Genomic DNA, 23,593 nt, shown 5'->3' with positions numbered 1-23,593 from the left:
TTCAAATGTGTCCCATTATCTGATCTTATTATCTGTGGGAACCCGTGCCGAGGAATGTATTGATTAATCAAAAACTTCACCACTGACTTGCTATCCTCCTTCTTTGTTGGCCACGCCTCTGGCAAACCTGAAAACACATCCACACACATCAACACATACCTGTACCCTCTGACCGTCGTCCCCATGTCTGTGTAGTCTATCACAATCTCCCTGCCTGGCCTGGTCTCCAGCAGAAACATACCTGTCTCGGGTTTAATGGTTGGCTTAGAGTTGTACAGGGAACATATGGAACAGCTTTTTACCCAATTCTTTATCGTGTCTGATAAAAACGGATGCCACCATTCTTTCAGATTTTGACTCATCTGAGCCGCTCCCACACGACCGGTTCCGTGTGCTTCTTCCAGTGCCCGCTCTCTGATTCCAGGGGGCAGTATTAGCCGTCCATCAGGCCCTTGCCAGAGTCTCTCAGTTTCACGTCCTCCTCTCTGGTTCCATGTTGTCTTTTCCTGTGGTGAGGCCCCCGTTTGACATCGGCTGATGTCAGTCAGCGTGACCTATGGAGACATTTGTCGTTCTTCTTCCATACTCACCATTTGTAATTGGGGAAGATAACCTCTCGCTCTTTTTGCTGCCGCATCTGCTTCTCGGTTCCCTGCTGCTACCTCTGTAATGGCATTGTCATGACCTTTGCACTTTATGATAGCCACCTGCTGGGGAAGTTGCAGAGCTTCTGCTAATTCTTTCATTTCCCGCTCGTGTTTAATGGGTTTGTTACCTGCCGTGAGAAATCCTGCTCTGATCCATTGTCCCAGTTCCACATGTGCTGGCGGTGGCATAGGCAGAGTCCGTATTGATGTTTACTCGTTCTCCTTCTCCTAGTTTGAGAGCTGCAATGAGAGCCATTACCTCTGCTTTTTGTGCGGATTGCTGTCCTTCTAGTTGCCGGGCCTCTATTGTCACCCAGTTGGGTCCTTCCTTCTTCACCACCGCGTATCCTGCTTTCAGTCCACCTTTTTCATCTTTGTAGCAACATCCGTCCGTGAACATCTCTTCAGCATCTGTTAATGGTTGAGCTTTCAGATCTGGTCGTACCTTTTCATCCTTTTGTGCTTCGTGTTCACACTCATGCAGTGGCCTGGTTACCATCCAATCCGCCATGTTGATTCCTTCTTAGGTGAATGTGATGTTTGGTGCTTCCAGTATTTTACTGAGTCTCTGTTGCCTTAGTGATGTCAGGGTGAATGTCTGGGAGTTGACATATGCTTTAATGCTATGTGACGTGAGTACCCTTAGGGGAGTCCCATCACTATGTGTGCTGTTTTTTGAATCAGTTTTGCTACCCCTGCTGCATGTTGTGTGCATTTTGTGTGTCGTTTTTCCATCGAGTCTAGCATTATGCTGATGTACATGAGTATGCTCCTTTCTCCCCATTTTTTCTGAAACAGAACACCGTTAACCACTCCTTCTGCTTCAGAAACGTTGAGGAAAAATGGAGACTGGTAGTCAGGTCGGGCCAGGTCTGCGGCCTGTGCTAGTTTCTGTTTGAGTAGTATGAAGACTGACTCAGTGTCTTTGGTCCAATTTAGCTTAGCATTGAGGTTACGCATGCCATGCTCTTTCATCAAGTTACAGAGAGCCTGTGTCGTGCCCCTATAATCAGGAATGTAATTGCGACTGTACCCAGTCAGACCAAGAAATGACAACATTTCCTTTACAGTCATGGGCTTTGGGTGATGCAGAATGGTAGATCTATGTGCAGGCGACATGCCAGCTCCTTTTCGCGAGAGTACTCTGCCCAAAAAGGTAACTTGCGTCCTGACCGCTTGGAGTTTGTTTGTATTGACCTTAAAACCGCGTCCAGCCAATCGGATGAAGACAGCCTTTGTTGCGGCCAGACACGCTGCTGGTGTCGGTGCTGCAATGAGAAGATCATCTACATACTGGATTAGAGTGGTGTCCGGAGGAAGCGGACAACCATCCAGGGCTTGTTTTAGTACCTGATTGAATAGTCCTGGTGACAGCGCAAATCCTTGTGGTACCCTGGTGTATCGCCACTGTTGTCCTCTGTAGGTAAAGGAGAAAATGTCTCTGCATTCGTCTGCTAGTGGTCAGCAGAAAAAAGCGTTAGCCAAATCAATGCATGTGAACCATGGTTGGTGCGGTCCCAAATTAGTGAGTGCCACATAGGGGTTGGGCACAGGAATGGTGGCTGTGGTCAGAATTTCATTTATAGCTCTTAGATCATGTGCCATGAGATATTTACCTGTCCCTTGTTTTTCGACCGGGAGTATGAAAGATTTCCATGCGGAGGTGGATGGTTCTAATACCCTGGATTTGATGAGACCTGCAATAGTTTCAGCTATACCTGCTTCTGCTTCTGGTTTGTGGGGATATTGTCTGTATTGTCTGATCCATAAGGGAGTGGTGTCTACCACTGAAAATGTAACAGGTTGACAATCAGTGAGCCCGACATCTGTGGGCCCTTGGGACCACAATTCCTCAGGGAGGGTAGATAGCATCTCTTCCACTGAGGGGTGGTCCATCTTTTCCCTACCGTGGTCTCTGGGAACGTGATCATGTTGTAGTGCAACTGTGTCTGTTACTTTTAGGTTAATGCAGTCGGTTTTGCAGGTGGGTGAGAATGAGACAGCAGGTATCTGAGTAGTTATCCAATTGGTGGCTGCTGTGGCTTTTTGACCATCGGGCCAAGATCTTTAGCTTGTTGGTTAGGATGTAATGCGAGGGAAACGTGTGGAACTGCTTCGTCCTGCATACGATACCATCCCATCTGTTCTTTGGAGAGGATTGTGGCCGCGGCTACACCCTCTGGACCAGCATAAATATTTTGTGACGTGATCTGCCTTTGTTTAACTTCCAGGTGTGCTTCGAATTCTTCCTGATACCACTCATTGCTCATTCGGTCATAGAAGAGGGTAGCATGAGGTGGGTCGGGCGGTGGGACGTAGGGCTCGAGTAGGGAGATAAAGGGTTTCCACTGCAGGTAGGCAGACAGGAGGCTATTACATAGGGGGGTTTCAGGCTGTAACATACCCCAATAGATGACCACCAGCTTGTCCTCCAGTGGCTTAAGAAGGTACTGCCTGCTCCGTGGGTGTTAGTATTACATCGGAGGCATGTTCCATCTGGTAGAGTCACAGTGAGTCCATCCAGGCTGCACAGGATGGAGGATCCTAGTTTGATGAGAAGATCTCGCCCCAACAGATTAACAGGTACACCAGGAGAGACAACAAATGGATGCAAAAGAGTCTGTTTACCTAATTGGGTTTTCAGTGGTATTGTGACCGGCAGTTTCTGTCCAACCCCAGAGAAGCCAACGACGTTCACCGTTCTCGAGGAGATAGTCTCTATGTCACCCGGGTTTCTCTGTGGGGTGTGTCACTGTTGTTGATAGGTGCCAGGCTCCTCCCACTCGTCCCCTCCGATCAGGGGATATTCTCCATCCTGGACTGGTGCTGCCTGAGGATCAGGGGTCCTCATTCCTCTGGGTGGTCCGCCACTACCTCCATGCCCACGTGGTGCAGGTCCCTGCATGTGACATTCTCTTGCCCAGTGTCCAAGTTGTCCGCACATGTAGCCCTCACCTCCTGCCTGCTGCCCTGAGGCAGTCTCCCACAGCCTCCTCCACCTCGAGCTCCTCCCCTGTATCCTCCCCACGAGTTCTGAGCTCGCCATTGGGCAGCTGGTCCCCTTGGTGGACCATGTAGTCTCGGTTGGGGGGCCCACGGGGGTACTGGGAACGGATCTGGTGATTCTGGTCCAGGGGGGTAGCCGGGACACAGTTCCCCAGCCATTTTCTGCAAACTGCTAGACATCATTTGTTTATGCATCATAATTTCTTTGTTCTTTTTGTCATTTACCTTTTGTCTCGCCTCTCCCAGCTGCAGCTTCAGTAACTGTGTTTGAAGATCTCTTACTGAATTTTCTTCTTGGTTCGCCTCATCTTTGGCTCTCTGCAGGTGGTGCACAAGATGCTTTTCCCATATGTTAGAATCACTTCCTGGTAAGTCAGGGTTACTCATCATGCTTTCTCTTACCGATTCAGGCACTCTATCCAACACAGCTTTGCGAAACCATTCCTGTTGAACCTCAGCCTTCCCGGGGTGGCACCCGGTGTGTCTGGTCCGATCATCTTTAGACTGAGTTAGATATTCTCGAGGATGCTGGGACGAGGTCCAGGTTAGTTTAGGAATGACGGCCGTGTTAGGGAGTGGAAATTTGCTCCTAATAGCTTGCCCTAAGGGGTCTATTACTATTGTTAGTGGCATGTCATCAGGGTCTCCATTAGTTTCAGAGTCTAGTTCAATGTCTTTCAAGTCATGGGACATGCAGCGGGATGCTACAGCTCTGAAATCACCGAGTGCTCGTTTCTGTCCGGCAGTTAACACATCTAATTTAGTCAACCAGAGTCCGCCTCCCTCCGCTGGTGGAGGCATTTTATCAACGATTGATTGCACATCACCTCACGCAAGAGGTTTGTATTTGTCACCTCTGCCCTCTCCCATTTGCAGCAAAAGGTATTGTGTTGGCGCTTGTTTGTGGCTGCGCAGTGTCATGTTAGATGTACTACGTGGTGGCCGTGTTTTGGATTTTGTGATAGCGTGTCCTGATACCTCACTCCTGAGCTCTATCTCGTCGAGTGTTATGAGGTCCTTCTTCTGTCACCGTCTTCCTCCTTCATCCTTGGTGGGGAGGGTTTTTCAATTTGCATATTCCACTCCCTGACAAAACATAGCCAGACCATACCACACCCTTCTCTCTTGCTCATGTCTTTTCTCTTCTTTCCTCCACTTCTTCCTTTCCAATAGCCCTGCCTGGTCACCCTTCTTTTTAGCCTCATCTCTCTTTCCCCTGTTCTCTCTCTCCTTCTCCCACAAAAACTTACCAAGTGCCATCCGGTCCTCTTTCCCTTCTCTGTTTTCTTTTAACACTTCCTCTTTCCTTCTCTTTGCCTAACTTCTTGCCTTTTCTTGTTCTTTATCTGAACCCACGTTCCCAATTACAACCAAAATATTTTTCATTTGCTGCCCCAGCGGCCTCCATTGAGTCCTTGGGCCCAGAACATCAACAATCTCTCTGTCAACTTCTCCGTCCTTCTGTCCCTGCCTGCCAGCCAGTTTGTATGGCGTTCACCCGAACAACTGACCCACTCAAACAATATTGTCTTTAGTGATGTGTCGTTTGCAAACGAGTCGGCTCTAAGAGCCGATGCTTTGTAGTGAACGAGAAGAGCCGATGCCCGTCCGAGGGAGCCCAATCTTCAACCGCCTGCTCAGCAGCGGTCTGTTCATGGCTCCTTTCCGCAGAGAATCCATGCAGGCGGGGGCGGGAGTTTATTTTGATGGGCACATCATGCGGCCAATCACATGCGAGGACAGACCAGGATCATACCATTATGTGAAAGAAGGAAGGGGGACAGACGCTCCAAAGACCGTGAATGTAGTGGTACAGGCCAGGTACACACACGGCAGAGAGAAATTCCACAGCTGATGCTATACTGGAGGTGAGGTCCTACCTTCAGGAGCCCCTCATCCAGAGAGCTGAAGACCCACTGAAATGGTGGGAGGCCAAGGCTTCATGCTACCCACGCCTGGTTAAGGTAATGGTAGGAAGACTCTGCATTGTTGCAACATCGGTCCCCTCAGAGAGTGTTCTCAAAGACAGGACAAATTGTAACAGAGAGGAGAAATCGGATCAGCCCATCCAAACTGAGGCATCTGGCTTTCCTGAATGCCAATCTCCACTAGACACTCTGTTCATACTTTGTTCACACTTTGTTCATTTGAGTTGTATGTTTGATTTGTTTGATTGCTGTGGTTGTGTTCAGTTTTAAAAGTTTCATACATAACAATAAAGCATTTATGAAAACACTGAATCAAAAATTGCTTGTGATACTGAATGAAAACTGAAGAGCCATTTGGGAGCCGTAAGAGCTGGCTCTTCTAAGAGAGCCGAGCCAAAGGAGCCAAATCTCTGAGAAGAGTCGGAATGCCCATCACTAATTGTCTTGTGAGGTTCTGTTCACTTTGTTAACACCGCTAGGTTTCCATGAAACAGAGACGTTATGTTTGAGACACACAAATCACTCTTTCCCTCGGAGAGACTTAAAATGTTCCTGGTCCACTGTGACCACACAATATAAAATATGTAATAGAATTTGGGGATCCTGAATTCCCCGGGACTTTAACCCAGCACCTTATAGGACTTTAACCCAAGGCCTTATTCCCTCGTCAGAGAATAGTGGGGTTGCCAAACCAAGGACAATATCAACTCTAATTCACTCTTTTCATTCTTCACCATAGACTCCATAATTTTGGACTGAAGACTAGGACACTGTTAACTCTTAATTTGGAAAAATTCTCAAATATGCAGAATTTGTTGTAACAGGTTTCTGCTTACCTTTTTCTGTTGGTCGACCAGAGTTTGTGGTGTCCTTTGTGCTCAGTCAAAACAGCCCAAATTAGACGTCACTCTCATCCCAGACGAGCCCCCAAATTGTTGAAGTACGCCGACTTCACCGGGTCCGTTGATGAGAAGAGATCAACCAGAGTCATCTGCTTTAGACAAATCAACACTTTATTTCACACAACAAAGCAGACACAGAATTATCTGGAGACCCCACTACATGCAACTTGAGAGTGCAGCAGAGCCTGAATAAGATATTAACAGACAGTGAATATATGCTTTAACCCACACCTTTTTTGCATACGTAATTTTACACTCATACATATCACACTTGATTAATACATCTGCACAGTCAGGTCGTCTTGTCCCATTATTCTTGTCATTCAGCCTTGACAGTTCGGGTGCAACTAGCAGCCTGCACAATTCAACATAAACAATCACATCATGTACTTATACACAATCAACTCCTGATATGGTAGTGACATATGAACAGAACATGATCAAAAGCTCATTTTCTCACAGTACCCAATCTCATTGGGTGGGGTTGATGATGACATCCCCCCTGCTGACCTGTCGTCCTGGCTCCCCCTTGCCATAGCATTGTTGTTGTATCTCGATAATCTCAGGTTGTGACAGTAGTTTTCATTTATGTTCAGTTTTAGTTTGATGTTGGAACACTGGGCTCACAGTTGTTTCTTTATTAGCCTAGATTGCGAAGTATCCATAGGTCCCACATTCTCTGCATGTATCCCCTCTCAATGGGATTAATATATTCTACAATTTCATTTAGCAGACGCTTTTGTCCAAAGCAACGTACAACACAAGCAAGAATTCAGACTTAAGGAAAAACCCATAGGAAGCGCAAAAGTGCTTCAGTTGTGATTTGGTCACAGGTATTGCCATCTAGTGGCAGAAGAAGTGTCGCCCCCCCCTCCCTTTTTTTTTAATTTTGACAAACATACAACATCACACAACACAGTTAGTGCTACATAATCACTAAGTGCTGGGTCTTGGACCCTCTGACTTATTCTACCCCACAGGACAAAGAGGAGAAGAGTCAGGTTCAGTGCCTCGGTGCTCTCTGAACAATTGAGTCTTCAATTGTCTCTTAAAAGTAGAAAGGGACTCAGCAGAACACACAGAGTTCAGTAGTTCTGTTTGGGAACAACAGAAGAGAAGAGTCTGGCTAGAGATTTGGAGCAGCACTGGGCTGGAAGCACCAGGCGTCTTTCCCATGCAGAGCGTAGTGGGCTAGAAGGAGAGTAGACCTGGATCAGGGATTCCAGGTAGGCTGGAGACGTTCTTGTGATTGTTTTGTAAGCCAAGAGAAGTGCCTTGAATTTGATCCTGGCTGCCACTGGAAGCCAGTGAAAAGAAACCAGCAGCGGGGTGACATGTGCCCTTTTGGGCTGGTTGAAGACCAGACGTGCTGCTGCATTCTGGATCATCTGCAGAGGCTTGAATGAGCATGCAGGGAGGCCTGTCAGAAGAGAGTTGCAGTAGTCAATGCGTGAGATGACAAGAGCCTGAACCAGAAGCTGTGTGGTCTGTTGGGTCAGGAAGGGTCTGATCTTCCTGATGTTGTAGAGGGCATAACGGCAAGACCGAGAAACTGAGGCCACATGAACCTTAAAGGTCAGCTGGTCATCAATCATGACACCCAGGTTTCTGGCTGACTTTGTGGGCACAAGTAGGCTCGAGTCAAGTTGGACACTGACCTGAGGCTGAACAGATGGACAAGCTGGAAAGACCATAAGTTCAGTCTTAGACAGATTCAGTTGAAGGTGGCGTTCCTTCATCCATGTGAAGATATCAGCCAGACACGCTGATATACGATCTGAGACCGTTCTGTCATCAGGTGGAAAAGAGAGGAGAAGCTGAGTGTCGTCAGCATGACAGTGGTAGGAGAAGCCATGGGAGCGGATCACTGCACCAAGTGAGGTGGTGTATAGAGAGAAGAGAAGGGGACCAAGCACTGACCCTTGAGGAACCCCAGTCGATAGGCCATGTGGCCTAGACACCTTTCCTCGCCATGACACTCTTAAGGATCTGCCTGTGAGGTAGGACTTGAACCACAACAAGGCAGAACCAGATATGCCGAGCTCAGAGAGTGTGGAGAGGAGAATCTGATGGTTCACCGTGTCGAAGGCAGCAGACAGGTCCAGCAGAAGTAGGACAGAGCACTGACCAGCAGCTCGAGCTCGTTTCAGTGACTCAGTGACTGACAGGACTGAGGACTGAGTGCAGTCTCAGTGGAGTGGTCACACCTGAAGCCGGACTGAAAAGAGTCAAGTAGGTTGTTGTTCCGCAGATGTTCAGAGACCTGGTTAAATACTGAGCGCTCCAGTATTTTTGACAGGAATGGCAGAAGTGATACTGGCCTGTAGTTTTCAACCTTGGCGGGGTTGAGATTAGCCTTTTTGAGCAGTGGGGTGACACGGGCTTGCTTAAAAGTAGCAGGAAAAATGCCAGTTTCCAGGGAGGAATTGACAATGTGTGTGACTGCAGGTTTGATAGTGGGCAAAATGGTCTGCAGGATGCTGGTGCGTATTGGATCGAGATGACAAGTTGTAGGTTTTGAGCTCAGGAGAAGTCTGGAGACCTCATCCTCGCTCAGAGGAGCAAAGGAGAAGAGTGAAGCAGCAGTGGCAGGTTGGTGCTGGCTGGACTGGTCAGGCAATATATATTAGTTCTTATATGTGTGTTTGTGTGTGTGTGCGTGTTGTATGTCCTGCGAGTGTCAAACACACACATACAATGTCACATCTGCCTTTAGCAAATATAGTCAAAGAAACCACAGATGATATCATTCTCCTACTGTGTTACCATGGTGATAGACCCTTCAGTAACATGTTGTGTGTGCTTGTCTGATTGTTAAAAATGTGTAACCCTCTGGCTGACTCTATCTCCAACCAACTCTGAGTTGGTAGAAGAGTGCCTCAATCTCTGCTTCTGGTTGATGTTAATAGCCTGCTCCTCCCTCAAGCCACCTATTTCATCAGTTTCAGGCACATTATGAGGGACTTGTCACGAATGTGCACTGCTACCACTACCAGCACTAGCACCACCAGTGGCTAGGCCATCACTGCTTAGACGAACATCACTAGCAATCATCAAGGTGCTGGGAAGCATGTGTTTAGCTAGGAGTGCGTGCAACCAGGTTCAGTCCAGCCCATGAGGGAGACAAAGCGGGGAATATTTGTGACACTTGGTCATACGAATATGACAAGCACTATCAATTCTTTTTTTTAAGAAAAAAAAATCCTTCCTTAGAGCCAGCCCAAACTACTACTGCAACTGCTGCTTGGTGATAATGGAGATATGATCTGCTTTTATCTCCTTTAGGTCCTGGGGTGATGTCATCAATGATGCTATCAGGGGGACGGCAGGACCCACCTGGACAGCCTGCCTTTAGCGCCGACTACCTGTCTGGTGAGGAGGGGCAGTGGCTTCTGCTGCGTAGCACTCCAGTATATTGAGTGTCACCAGATGAGCACATGCAACACGCACATCTGCGTGTGTGTGATGCATGTGTTTGGGATATAGATAGATAGATAGATAGATAGATAGATAGATAGATAGATAGATAGATGATAGATGGATAGATAGATGATAGATAAATAGATAGATGATAGATAGAAAGATGGATAGAAGATAGATGATGGATAGATAAATAGATAGATGATAGATAGATACATGGATAGAAAATAGATAGATGATGGATAGATGATAGATAGATAGATGGATAGATGATGGATAGATAGATGGATGATAGATAGATAGATAGATGGATAGATGATGGATAGATAGAGAGATGATAGATAGATGGATAGATAGATGGATAGATAGATAGACGATGGATAGATAGATAAATGGATAGATGATGGATAGATAGATGGATGATAGATGGATAGATAGATAGATGGATAGATAGATAGACGATGGATAGATAGATAAATGGATAGATAGATGGATAGATGGATGATAGATAGATAGATAGATAGATAGATAGATAGATAGATAGATATAGATGGATAGATAGATAGATGTGTGTGCGTGTGGTGCATGTGTTTGTCTATATATCTATATCTATATATAAAGCCCACAGCACAAATGAATGTGTGTTCGTAGAACCTATCTATACAAATCAATATGAAGCCTCCAAACACTGATACATGAAAATGATATAATAATAATAATAATTTTTAAGTTGCACGGTGTTTGAGGCAGCAAGAAAGGTCGCCAGACATGAGGGTGGAGGGCTAAAACTCTGATTTATTCCAAAAATGGTGATGTGCAAGGATTTACAGAGCCATCCATCATCATCTTCCGCTTATTCCTTACTAGTAAGGGTCGCGGGGGGGTGGAGCCTTTCCCAGCATCAACGGGCGAGAGGCGGGGTTCCCCCTGGACAGGTCGCCAGTCCATCGCAGGGCCAACATACAGAGACGAACAACCATTCACACTCACATTCATACCTACGGCCAATTTAGAGAATCAATCAGCCTAGTCCCCAAATTGATGTCTTTGGACTGTGGGAGGAAGCTGGAGTACCAGAGAGAACCCACACAGGTACAGGGAGAACATGGAGACTCACCCAGAAAGATCCCACGCCCGAGCCGGGACTCGAACCCGGAACCTTCTTGCTGTGAGGCCACAGTGCTGACCACTGCATCACCGTGCAGCCCCAAAACATTATCATTATTTTAAAAAAATTGAGGGAAAGAAAGAAAAATAAAGAATAATAATTATAATACAGAAAAACTTTTCAAATAAGCGACAGATAAAACTATTTGCAGATATGCAATATTTACAAGTGAACAGTTAGTTTGGCTATACCAAGAGTTTATAACTGATATAACTGTCAATAGCTGACAATGAATGTTCTTAGTCTGATTATGACATGTACTGCTGAACATACAACACCCAGCCCCAGATATAGGACTTAGACAATACCATAAACACAATATATTTTAAATGCATGGTAAAAAGAGTGTTACAACACCAGAAAGTATCAAAGGATACAGAATCACAATTAAATGCACGCATTCCCAAAATCTCCCATTTCTCCCCTGCGCTTCTATGGTGCAGTGGAACCCCTCCCATACTGGCCCAATGAAATAGGGGAGTGTGTGCACCACGTCTTGTTTGCCAGTGGGACAGCACGAAGCCCCTTGCTAGGTGAGTAACTCTGCATCTGTTTAACAATGCATCAATGCAAAGTTATGCTATAGCATACATGATGTTAAATGCGCAATGACGTTTAATATCTTGAACAAATTCCCCGTGATTCCCCAGAGTTTATGCACCGCTAACAAAGTTAGGTCAACAAACACAAACAACGCCATTCCAACAAGAAACAATAAGGCTGCTTATTATCAAACACCACTCCTTCACAATAAAAGATGTTAATTTGCTGGCACATGTGAAGACGTAATGGCAAATGGTGTGTACATCACATCGTCCAAGATTATCAGTTTAAATGAATGCATGTGCGTGAATGAATGCGTTATGTTCGTGAAATGTCTGTATTTATTCTCCAGCACGGAGTTGCACCATGACAATAATTGTCAATAATAGTTAAGCAGATGAGATGTAGATCTGGTTGAGTTCCTCAGTGTCCATACGGCTGTGTGTTTCTAATTTTAAGTCCAGAGGTCAGTGTATGAGGTCTTCTGCTCTCCACGACCCTGCTTGAGGCTGAAGGTCATTAGATGAACATTAGCCTCAATACATTTGCTCGTCATGAGAAAGACATTCTGGCATGTTACGAACTGTGATTGTTCTAATTGACGCAGACGCATGAAATCCAACGTCAACAAGGTGAATATCATCTACCAAGATGCTGCTCAGAGTTCCTGTATTTGCTGTCTCAGGGGTTCACAATGTCTCTGGCTGGTGGCCTGATCCCAGCAGTCTGACCCCAGAAGTTAAATCATGGAGGTCTTCTACATTTTTCTACAGACATTTTCCAACTAAACAATAAATAAGGCGGCCCGGTGGAGCAGTGGTCCTCACTGTGGCCCCCCAGCAAGAAGGTTGTGGGTGGAGCCCCGGCTGCAGCACGGGGTCTTTCTGGGTGAGTCTCCATGTTCTCCCTGTTCCTGCTGGGTTCTCTCTGGTACTCCAGCTTCCTCCATAGTCCAAAGACATCAAGAGGGGACCAGGTTAATTCAGACTCTAAATTGACCGTAGGCGTGGCTGGGAGAGCCAATGGTTGTCTGTCTCTATGTGTTGGCCCTGCCATGGACTGGTGACCTGTCCAGGGGGAAGGCTGCTGGGATCGGCTCCACCCCCACCACCCTTAACAGGAGAAGAGGGAGAACATGGATGGACAATAAATAAGATGATAAAATATTTACTGTACCACCATCACCTGAATATTGAGCTTCTACAGTCCCTCTTAAAGGATCCAATTCAAAGTCTGTCTGTGTCTGTCTGGGTGTTTGCATGTTTGTCTGTCTGTCTTTCTCTGTCTGTTTGTTTCTATCCATTTATGTCTGTCTTTCTATGTCTGTCTGTCTCCCAGGTCCTGTGATGGGTGGACTGTCAGATCAGTGGGGACAGAAGACCAAGGACAGCAGCACAACTGACTCATTTCTAGGTCCACTGACTTCCTCACTTTCTCTGAACAGATTCAGTTGTGTTCTTTTATCTCATCGCAGGATTCACTGATTATCTCAACCAGCTTCAGGAGACAGTGTCATTTTCTCATGTACAATTCATCAAAAATCATTGAAACAGAATTCATTTCTGGTTTTGTTGTTTTGGAATAGCAGATAATTCTGATTATACAAGGATATATACAGTAACACAACGAACATTCCAGGAGCAAACACCTCCAGGAGCGCTAACCTCCAGAGATCAGCTTCTGACCAGTTTGTAACCTGTTGTGACTATAAACCCAGATTAATGCACTCGACACACTCCTGCATGTGTTTTTTGTTTTTTTTGCTACAAGCCAGAAATCGCTCCAATATTAGTCAATAATACAATGAACAATGAGGAAAGATTGGATTTTGTAACAGATAATGACAACATTGAACTATTCAATGTCAGCAGACACTCCAATGTCTTTTATTCCATGGTCAGGTTGAATGCTCTTTTCTGGCTGTCAGGGTGAGACCAAAACTGTATGTATGCATACATAGTTCGGCTCAAGCTTAGTTACTTGTTTGAAATTATTCCGCTAGCCAAGATGTTAATATGGCAACAAGGGCTGCAGTGACACAATAATCTCGCGATACGATTCGCTACACTTACATGCTTTTCTGAAAGGTCTCATTTGGCATTTCCTTGTCCGGGTGGTGACGTTTTAGGAGGGCTCGCAGGTTGGTGGTACTTCCAGGGTACTTAACGTTTGTGTGACTCAGCTCACAAACCGCCACACTTTTGTCTAAATTGAACTGTCCTTTTTGTCCTAGAACCAAAATGCTCCCACACATCTGCGTTTAAGCCTGCAGGCGCTGGCTTTATACTCGCCGCCATTCTCCTGAATGTCTCAGCTGTAACCTTATGAGAAAGGCGTCGTCGTCTGGGTAACTAGAAATGCTCTACAGCTACACCAGTGCCTGGCAGATAGAACTGATCTTCCTGCAAAGTGCTGGACACGGGGGATTGGAATGGGGCTCAATGAATCGATACTCACGGCTGAAAAATCGATACTCTGAGGAAACTATCAATAAATGTCACAGGATCAATAAAACTGCTCAGCACTAATGGCAACTATTAACTGTCAAAGCATCACTACTAACGGCTGATAACTCAAAGAACTAAAACCAATTTCAAGAACATACCTGCAACACAGTTAAGAGCACCGCACTGGTGTGGAAAGTGGCGTCAGTCTCGGTACATATCTGAACACGTGAAATGAGGGTCAACATTTAAGCTACTTTAGCATCTCTAAATAAAGCTTAACTAACAAATCATGGTAAGTGCTCAAAACTGTGAGCATTAATCACAATAAATACATTACACAACAAAATATAAAGTATGAACAACTGAAATAGTTTAGAAAATAATTAATTATCCCAGACTGTGTTGGATGTCTTCTTCCCAGTGTGTTGTCCTTTTTTTTCTATGCAGTTTACACCAGTACAATGGGAGCTTACAACCTTTTTCCGTAATTTAACAAGCTCAAATCTACTCCGTACTCAATATTTTATTGCCTCACAGTCCAATTTTAATCGTTTTAATGCATTTAAATCTGATTATTTTGAAAGTAAAAACAAAATTAACACAATCTCTCAATGCAAATAGCAGTGTTATGGAACAAGGTGGTGGAAGGTAGACCCAATAGCAGACGGAGAATGGGAGGGTGCACAGAAGAGGTTTATTGAAGAGACAGGTTGTTGAGACGGGGAGACTTGAGATGGGGAGGCTGGTGACTTGAGGCTGATGACTTCAGACCGGAGACGTGTGACTGGCGGTTTGAGACCGGAAACTGGAGACCAGAGACTTGAGACTTGAGACCAGAGGCAGAGGTGTGGTAATCAACCAGGTGAGACACATAAGGTAATCACAGGAAGGAGGACAGGAAGACCAGACAAGACTCCAAAATAAGACAGGAAATGACTAAACTAAAACCAGAGACACAAGACAGGGATCGTGACAAGCAGCATTTCAACACAGCAAGCAGCTGGAAGGAGTTCCCTGAAGTCAAAACACATTCAATATTTGACCAGTGATTTTGGTAACCACCGTCATACAGCTGTTAAAACAACTCATGTACTTCTTCAAACTGTTTAATCACCATGGAAAAGCAAGATAATCAACGAGAAGCTCTGCGTGTGTACGGTTTTGAATGCAGTTCACGGAGGACATCACCCTCCACTGCAGGTCGGGTGGCTATTTGCCTTTGTGTCGTGCATCCAAAACCATACATACACGCGCCAACTCATTTAATATCCCTGACTTATTTCATACATGAAAAGATCCATGTTGTCTTTCTCATCAAATATGAAGTCAAATGGGGCCTCGACTTCCTGCTTACCCTTATTGAAGACGTCATTCACAGTGCTGCCAACTTGCTGACTTTCAGACACTCTTGTTGACTTCAATCGTCAAAAGAGACTGATGACAAATCTCTGGACTTTTCTGGTCTTGGCGAATGTTTGTGTTGACAACACTACAGTTTAACCTGAAAGCACGTTACTCCACACCTCAGTTCATGTCCTAAATGAACAGTGGGGTTCGCCCCTCAACCCCTGTCTCAAAACATTGTGGCGGCCAGTTTCACTGCATAGCAGCACTGCAGAGAAGATCCACAGTACAGTACTACTGTGTGTAAACTGGCACCCACAGCAACAGCAGTTACATGACAGGGATTTTGGTTCGATTCAGAAATGGGTGTGTTTGTCATCGTCCTACTGATGTGTCACCATTCCAGTCATACTTGATGAAAGTGTTTCTAATGTCCTTCAGCATCGTACAGCCTGAAACACTGAAGGATCAGGGATGCTGCAGCCTGGGGTCTGGTACAGCACATTCCTCGTGCAGTACCTTCATTACCATCTGAGCAGATGTTGTCATCTCCTGATGGATCAACCAACACATCTCCCACCTCCACTATAGACTGTCCCAGCACATCTCCCACCTCCCACCGATGGACCATTCCAACACGTCTCCCTCCACCCGATGGACTGTCCTAATACGCCTCCCACCCCCAGATAGACCATCCCAGCACATCTCCCACACCCACCATCAAGACTGTGGTGGCGTCAGTTGTGTGATAGCGGACGTGTCCTGACCCATGGGGCCCCTCATTAGCTGATGTCCACGGTTGAAGTAGAAATACACACTGCTAAGTGTGTTAACATGGTGTAGTACTACAACATCTTATCAGGAGAAAAACCCATGAAGTCATCATGGCAGCAACAAACATTGATGGTGCGTCGCTCTCTCCTGCTCATCTCTGACTGATCCACGGGAGGAAAGAATCTCCGGCTGCTGGCTCGCTCCCTTATTCCGGACTGAATGTCTCTCCACCATCAGCTGATCTCTCTCTGTCTGCCTCAAACACCAGACACAAACATGATTTTCCCGTGATGTGTAGGAGAGTTACACAGGAATTCACCAGTACTTGAGTATGTTGGGATTGTCTCTTGGATACCAACTAAACCTCCGAGTGAGTCAGATGACCAGTAACTCCACAGAGCAGCCTGGATCCCTGTGTCACACTCACCTGTCAGAGCCTCAGCTGAGCTGTCGGTTTCAGAGATTCATTTTAGGCTACAAGACACTGGATTCAATTGGCGGTTTAGTGTATTTACTGGCTCCTATGAATAAATGAACTGTAGTTTTCACGTGATGTTGCTGGTGTCAGGTCGCTCACTATCTAGAGGTGCAACAGCTGAATCGCCTGTCAGCAAATTCCCAGTTACACCAGTATCCTGTCACCAGTCCTCCTGGGCCCTCATGTTTGCTTGGGTGGAATGGTTAACATTCTATTTAATATAATATAATTTCTTTTTTATGTCATGCAATGCACCTGGCACACACGGCAGTGATGGTTGCTGACCCCTCCCAGCCAGTGTTACGTTGCAACGATTGCACTGGCCTGCCAAGAAAAAAAGGTCAAGCATGTGATAGGTGATCCTAGGGTAGTTTGCGCTGCAAAATCCTAAAATCATGCTCATTTTGTCCAATCAGGTCACGTTTTTGAGATATGGGGTTGTAAAATAATGGTTATTAACTCCCTTTATTACTATTTACTACCTTTTATTTTGGATAATGTGCTTCACAAAAAGCAAGCATTTTATCTAACAAACTTCAGAAAATAAGTATTATACATTACCCAAAAGCTAATGATGGTTGAAGGCTTGTTTTTCTTGAATTAGTACTATTTGAGGGTCAAAACGTGCACTTATCATATCTTAAAAACTTGACCTGATCAAAGAAAATCGGTGTTATTTTGGGATTCAGCGCACCAAAATATACAAATGTATGGCTGAATATCCTCAAATCAACTCACTTCATCAGTTAGCTATACATTACTTGTCTCATTCGACTGACATGAGGTAATGTTTGCCATTGCTTTCCAGGACACTAAACCTCAGCTAACTAGCTAAACAGTTCTTGGTCTCCTGATGACGGGAGAACATTAGCCAGTCATCTCAATCAACCATGAGGTACAGGGTTTCTTGTGGTCAGCTGAACACATTAGGAAGGTCATGCTAGACACAGGTATTGTTGAGGATGGTTCTCACTGTCCACTTGTGATCTAATGGCCTAAAACATTTTAAAACAAGTTTAAACAAGGTGTTATTCACTTAGCATCCAAAACCAAGCAGTTACTGCAGTTTTATACAATTTTTTTTAAAAGCACATGAAAGCAGTGAAAGTACTACAGTACTAGTACTACACACACTTCTACTTCAGTTCAGCCATGTGAAGTTCACCATGTGAAAACATTTTAACACCTCTGGAGGTTACCCCCCCCCCCCCCCCCCCAGGGGTGCTAGAGCACCACTTGCAATAACATTCCCATCATATGACGATACCCATCAATTAGTCTTAGCCATCATTACTACCATAGATGAAATTCAGTATACTCACTTGGTGGTAAATGTATACACATTCCTTATGAAATTGGTAGTGCAGACAATTAAAAAAAAAAAAAGATCCTAATAGAAGCAGATGTACTGAATAATCTACTTTCTTTGAGGGTTTCTTTATACGGATAAAAATGGACAACAACAAGAATATAACAACAAAGATATGCTGACTGTGCTCGGCCTTGTGTTCCATGTCTACATCTCTCTGGACTTCCAGTGACATCACGGTCAAGGGTTCCTAACAGGAAACTAACAGATACATAAATAGTTAAGCACTGACCTGAACAATCTACCCAAAGAGGTATTTTTACAATGTTACATCCCATCTTTGTTTGTCAGTTACCTAACATTCCTGCACAGAAAATGAAGCAGATTCATGTCAGCATGGCTTCAGCAGGGTTGTAAATGATCCCTGGACCCTGCAGCTTCCTCTCATGTTTGTATGTTGTATCTCAATTATGACCAATGAGTTTTGGTTGGTGATGGATCTCTGTGTCCTCTCTCCATTAGGATTCTCTCATTCTGGAATGGGCGGGACCATGGGGTCCAATATGCCACCGTTCCAGACCAGTATGAGCTCCCCCCTCAGCCAGTCTGGGATGGGCAACATAATGGACAGCCAGAAGAGTTCAAGCCTGTTTGGTTCAGAACCCAAAAGTACCAGTAATACCAGTGGAAGTGTCCCTTTTAAATCCAGCGATCCATTCTCTTCTGGTGGTACAGGAATCCACTCTTTGGATCACACTACAGGTATCAGAATTCGAGTGGGTTGCATAGTTTAGGTGGGGAATATATGTGTGCGTGGGGGGGGGGGGCAGGAGATAGGACAGCCTTTCCACTAGAGGCCACTGTAGATGCAAAAAGTGCAGCCCTTGCTGGCTGGTTCTTGTCTTGACAACCCATGACAGACAGATGTGTCACCCCTTCCCTTCTGAATAACCTCAGGGTAGTCCAGAACAGTGGTGACAGCAGCATGTGAGGGAGGCAGATCAGACTTTGTTCAGGTTTTCAGTGTTTAAAATGATCAATAATAGACATAAACCCACAGGAGGACTGAATAACGACAGCTTACTCTTCCTGTGCACACCTGAACATGAGTTTATGTTCAGTTGGAACTTGGCGTCTCTCAGCATAAAGACGGCAATATGAAAAAGAGCCGTAATTAAAGCTCCAACGTGCTGCAGGCTCCCGAGTTTCACCTGCTGCTCCAGGTTACAGTTGCTTGAGGCTATTTCAGATGGATTCATTTGAAATGGTAGGCATCAATCAAACAAACAACAATAGAACTGAGTCACTTTAGCCGAGAATGAGAAATCAAAGTATCAAAGTTAATGTGCTGCTTTATTGTGGGAATAAAGCAAACTGTGGGCTGTGGCTTACAAAAAACAGCAATGAGTGAATGACTATGAGGAATCATTCAATTATTGTATCACTGAGGAATAGGAAAATTCCTCCTCCGGCATTGAGTCTCCCTCATCATGTCCCAGAACACTGCCTTGACTTCCTGTACAGTCATCCTCTTTAGATCTGACCTCTACCTCTGCTCTGACCTCTACCTCTGCTCTGACCTCTAGCTCCGCTCTGACCTCTAGCTCCCGATCTGACCTCTAGCTCTTCTCTGACCTCTAGCTCTGCTATGACCTCTAGCTCCGCTCTGACCTCTAGCTCCGCTCTGACCCTCACCTCTAGTTCCTGATCTGACCTCTAGCTGTGCTCTGACCTCTAGCTCTTCTCTGACCATTAGCTCCCGATCTGACCTCTACCTCTGCTCTGACCTCTACCTCTGCTCTGACCTCTAGCTCCGCTCTGACCTCTAGCTCCCGATCTGACCTCTAGCTCTTCTCTGACCTCTAGCTCTGCTATGACCTCTAGCTCCGCTCTGACCTCTAGCTCCGCTCTGACCTCTAGCTCTTCTCTGACCTTTAGCTCCCGATCTGACCATTAGCTCCCGATTTGACCTTTAGCTCTTCTCTGACCTTTAGAAGAAGAAGAAGAAGAAGAAGAAGAAGAACCAGATTTTATTGTCACCAAGGGATCGAGCCCAGGGCGAAATTTGCAATTCCTCACTCAAATGCCTGAAACAGCTCTCACAAACAGTCACAATTATTACAGATTGAAAGTAATAATGGTACACTTCAGAATTAACAACAGCACATATACATTTTTTGTATATGTATGCTAAACTTGAACAGTCCGTTGATCCAATGGAGGCAAGTGAGAGTGAGGCATCGCTCTCAGCAGCACCGCCAATCCCCGGGCGGGGCAGGCTACAGCCAAGGTCAGGCGCTGCCACCCCAAGGGAGGTGGAGAGGGCAGAACCAGGGGTCAGGAACACACGGGGGAGGGGAAGATAGTACCCGCCATTTACGTCACCAAGGCAGATGGAGTTCTCCTGGAGGATAAACAATGGGGCGGCCGACCTTCAGCAGCCGATAAGGAAGCTGTGTTTGGGTTACGGCAGAGGAGCACACATTCCAATCCGTCTTCTCTTTAAGTTCAATCCAAATTGTAAAATTAAATTTCTGGTCTTCAACATCACTCTCCTCTTTGCAGAGCGGCCAACTGCTCCAAGATGGTCTCCATCCTGCATTTCAGTTCAAGGGTCTGTTGTTGCTCCGCTCTGCCAACCTCAGTAATTGCGTTGTAAACGACGGTCAGTTGTGGAGATCCAGATCTGGTGGCAGCCGTCGTCTTGCCAATTTCGTCGTATGTGAGGGCACCTCTAAGTCCGAGGAGGAGAAGCCCCACAACCAAGAATCCAAATACGTAGAGGTCCTCGATGTCCTCCACGGAGAGTGGCGTCAAGCACGCGACATGCCATCTCCCCCAGGAATCGAGAACCTGATCTGACCTCTAGCTCCACTCAGGCCTCTAGCTCTGCTCTGACCTCTCGCTCGGCTCTGACCTCTAGCTCCGCTCAGACCTCTAGCTCCGCTCTGACCTCTAGCTCTGCTCTGACCTCTAGCTCCGCTCTGACCTCTAGCTCTGCTCTGACCTCTAGCTCCGCTCTGACCTTTAGCTCCCGCTCTGACCTCTTGCTCCGCTCTGACCTCTAGCTCTTCTCTGACCTTTAGCTCCCGATCTGACCTCTAGCTCCGCTCTGACCTCTAGCTCTTCTCTGACCATTAGCTCCCGCTCTGACCTCTAGCTCCGCTCTGATCTCTAGCTCTTCTCTGACCTTTAGCTCCTGACCTGACCTCTAGCTCCGCTCTGACCTCTAGCTCTTCTCTGACCTTTAGCTCCCGCCCTGACCTCTAGCTCCTCTCTGATGTGTCCTGTAGGCCCTCACAGATCTGCTATGCAACATATACTCTGTATATACCCGTCAGACCACTGTCAGTCTCCCAGACCTAGCTGTTCCCGAGACTGAACTCTTCTGGATGGAGCTGAGACCTCAGGTTTTGTCCTGGAGTTGCTCTTTCATTTTGGGGGTCCCAGCCCCCAGAAGCACCACTGCTGTCTCTTGGGGTGCTACATCTCGTTTGTCATTTCATGGCAGGTTGACAGACGTAGTCCCATAAACACCTCATTACATTAAATACAGATGCAATGGTCCTGTCTCGTCTCTGCTTCATGATGCTGGTGAAGTTTGAGAGGCCACACAGAGAAAACAGCAACCAATTCATTTATGAATGAGGCCAGCAGGTTTTGCTTTTCTGGGTCCACATTGAAACCCAGTGACGTGAGACAGAGAGTCGAGCTGGAGTAGAGATGATTAGACGGCATTTAGACTAGACAAGGGGATGATGAGCAGACAGTGGCTGTTTAGAGCTTATTTTACGTCTGCTGTAGATTTGTGTATTTCAGCACTACACGTATTAGGGGTGTGTGTTGGCATCGCCCTCACGATTAGATTTGATTCTACGATGCATTGCTATGCAACAAACTTTTCTATATTACTGCATTCAACATGACAAACTTTTCATCAGTTATGAGTCAATACAAGCAGTCAGATGCACTGATATACTGAACAGATTTTATTCAGAAACTGCTGTGTGTGTGTGTGTTTGTGCAATCCTCATCATCACTCTCCTGTCTCTTTGTCAGGTCTTAACATTAAATAAAATAGGAAACTAAAATAAATAAATGGTACAGGGTATTAAGGACATGACATTTTTCAAACCTGAAGAAGAAAACATCAAACGTATTTCCCTGTGTGTGTCTCTCCTTCAGAACCATTTAAAAATAAATGAAGCAGTTTTAACAGCCAACTTTCTCCAGCAGTAACCATAAGACTTTTTACACACAGTAAAATAGCAGCTCTAAGACAGGGCACTTCCTGAACTCCTGTGCAAACAATAATCCCAGTCACACTGTTGTAACAACAACCAGCCAGTAATAAAGATACAGTACAACACATAGTAACCACTTAGTGCTGTGAAACTTTTTTGAAGTCGTAAAGTGCAACTAAATTTAGTTGACACCTGAGAGAGCTGTCTGGCAGTCACATCAGCTGCTTACAATATATCAACAAGTAATGAAATAAATTTTAAATCCAAAATAAAATGTGTAGGCCGAGCCCACTACCAAATATTTGTGCAAACATCTTCAGTCTGAGTTCAACATCATTAACAATCTGTTTCAGAGAGAGGAAATACAAGTTTGACAAGTATGTTAGTTTGACAATACAACCATACATAACATCTCACTGGGCTGCCCGGTGGAGCAGTGGTCCTCACTGTGGCCCCCAGCAAGAAGGTTGTGGGTGGAGCCCCGGCTGCAGCACGGGGTCTTTCTGGGTGAGTCTCCATGTTCTTCCTGTTCCTGCTGGGTTCTCTCTGGTACTCCAGCTTCCTCCACAGTCCAAAGACATCAAGAGGGGACCAGGTTAATCCAGACTCTAAATTGACCGTAGGCGTGGCTGGGAGAGCCAATGGTTGTCTGTGTCTATGTGTTGGCCCTGCCAAGGACTGGTGACCTGTCCAGGGGGAAGGCTGCTTGAATAGGCTCTACCCCCACCACCCTGAACAGGAGAAGAGGGAGAAGATGGAGGGATGATGGATGGATGGATGGATGGATGGATGGATGAGTTCTCACTGTTCAGCATCTGGAAATTTTAAGATTCTTGTGTAAGAACAGAAGTTGATCAACATGGTCTGGTTTGAGAGTGCTTCCTTTTACAGTGACAACATCTCCTGTAGTGGAGAACACTCTCTCTGCAGACACGCTTGTCCCTGGGATGCACATGTATCTCTTTGCCAACGTAGAGAGGAGAGGAAATGTGCCCTCATGGCGATGCCACCAGTCCAGGGGATCCTAAGAGAGAGGCACAGATGGGGATCTACACTACATGCCCATTTCCTCCTCAGCTCTTTCATAGGAGGTCTTACTTTGTGCTGCAGCTCATTGTTGTCAGTGAAAGCAGATCCCAAAAACTCACAAGCAGCGATGACAAGGCCCTTCTTTTGGGAGCAGAGGGGCCTGTTAAGTCTGACACGTCGTCATCCATGGACAGCAACTCTTCCTGGGTTCCTGAACTTCCTGTTCTGCCAGGCTCTTCATCTGCTTCTGTCCTACGTGTCCTTTCATCCTGTTTGAATAAAATAAATAAAAGCAAAAACTTTTCTTAGCCAATGCTGCAGCTCACATAATCACAAAAGACTCACTAACTCTTT

At 45.8% G+C, this 23,593-nt stretch overlaps 1 protein-coding gene and 1 pseudogene across 10 annotated transcripts in view; one reads left to right on the top strand and one right to left on the bottom strand.

The window, feature by feature from the left end:
* Positions 1–23,593, top strand: part of LOC147261177 (uncharacterized) — a 164,700-nt gene that overhangs the window by 52,885 nt on the left and 88,222 nt on the right. For 7 of the 10 annotated variants that reach the window (XM_086203105.1, XM_086203109.1, XM_086203107.1 and 4 more), the window contains exons 3-5: positions 9,769–9,855; positions 12,953–13,027; positions 18,489–18,728. In XM_086203105.1, the coding sequence (XP_086059231.1) occupies positions 9,769–9,855; positions 12,953–13,027; positions 18,489–18,728 (402 nt within the window). The remainder of the gene's footprint in view (positions 1–9,768; positions 9,856–12,952; positions 13,028–18,488; positions 18,729–23,593) is intronic. The other 3 variants (XM_086203106.1, XM_086203110.1, XM_086203108.1) reach the window with 3 other exon arrangements.
* On the bottom strand, positions 91–4,346 carry LOC147261180 (uncharacterized; annotated as a pseudogene).

Source organism: Aulostomus chinensis, chromosome 5 (genome assembly GCF_037954235.1).
Source record: "Aulostomus chinensis isolate RoL2024-O1b breed Wild chromosome 5, RoL_Achi_v1.0, whole genome shotgun sequence".
NCBI classification, from domain to species: domain Eukaryota; kingdom Metazoa; phylum Chordata; class Actinopteri; order Syngnathiformes; family Aulostomidae; genus Aulostomus; species Aulostomus chinensis.
The sequence above is the reverse complement of the archived record's forward strand: the minus strand, read 5'-3'. Positions and strand labels throughout refer to the sequence as shown.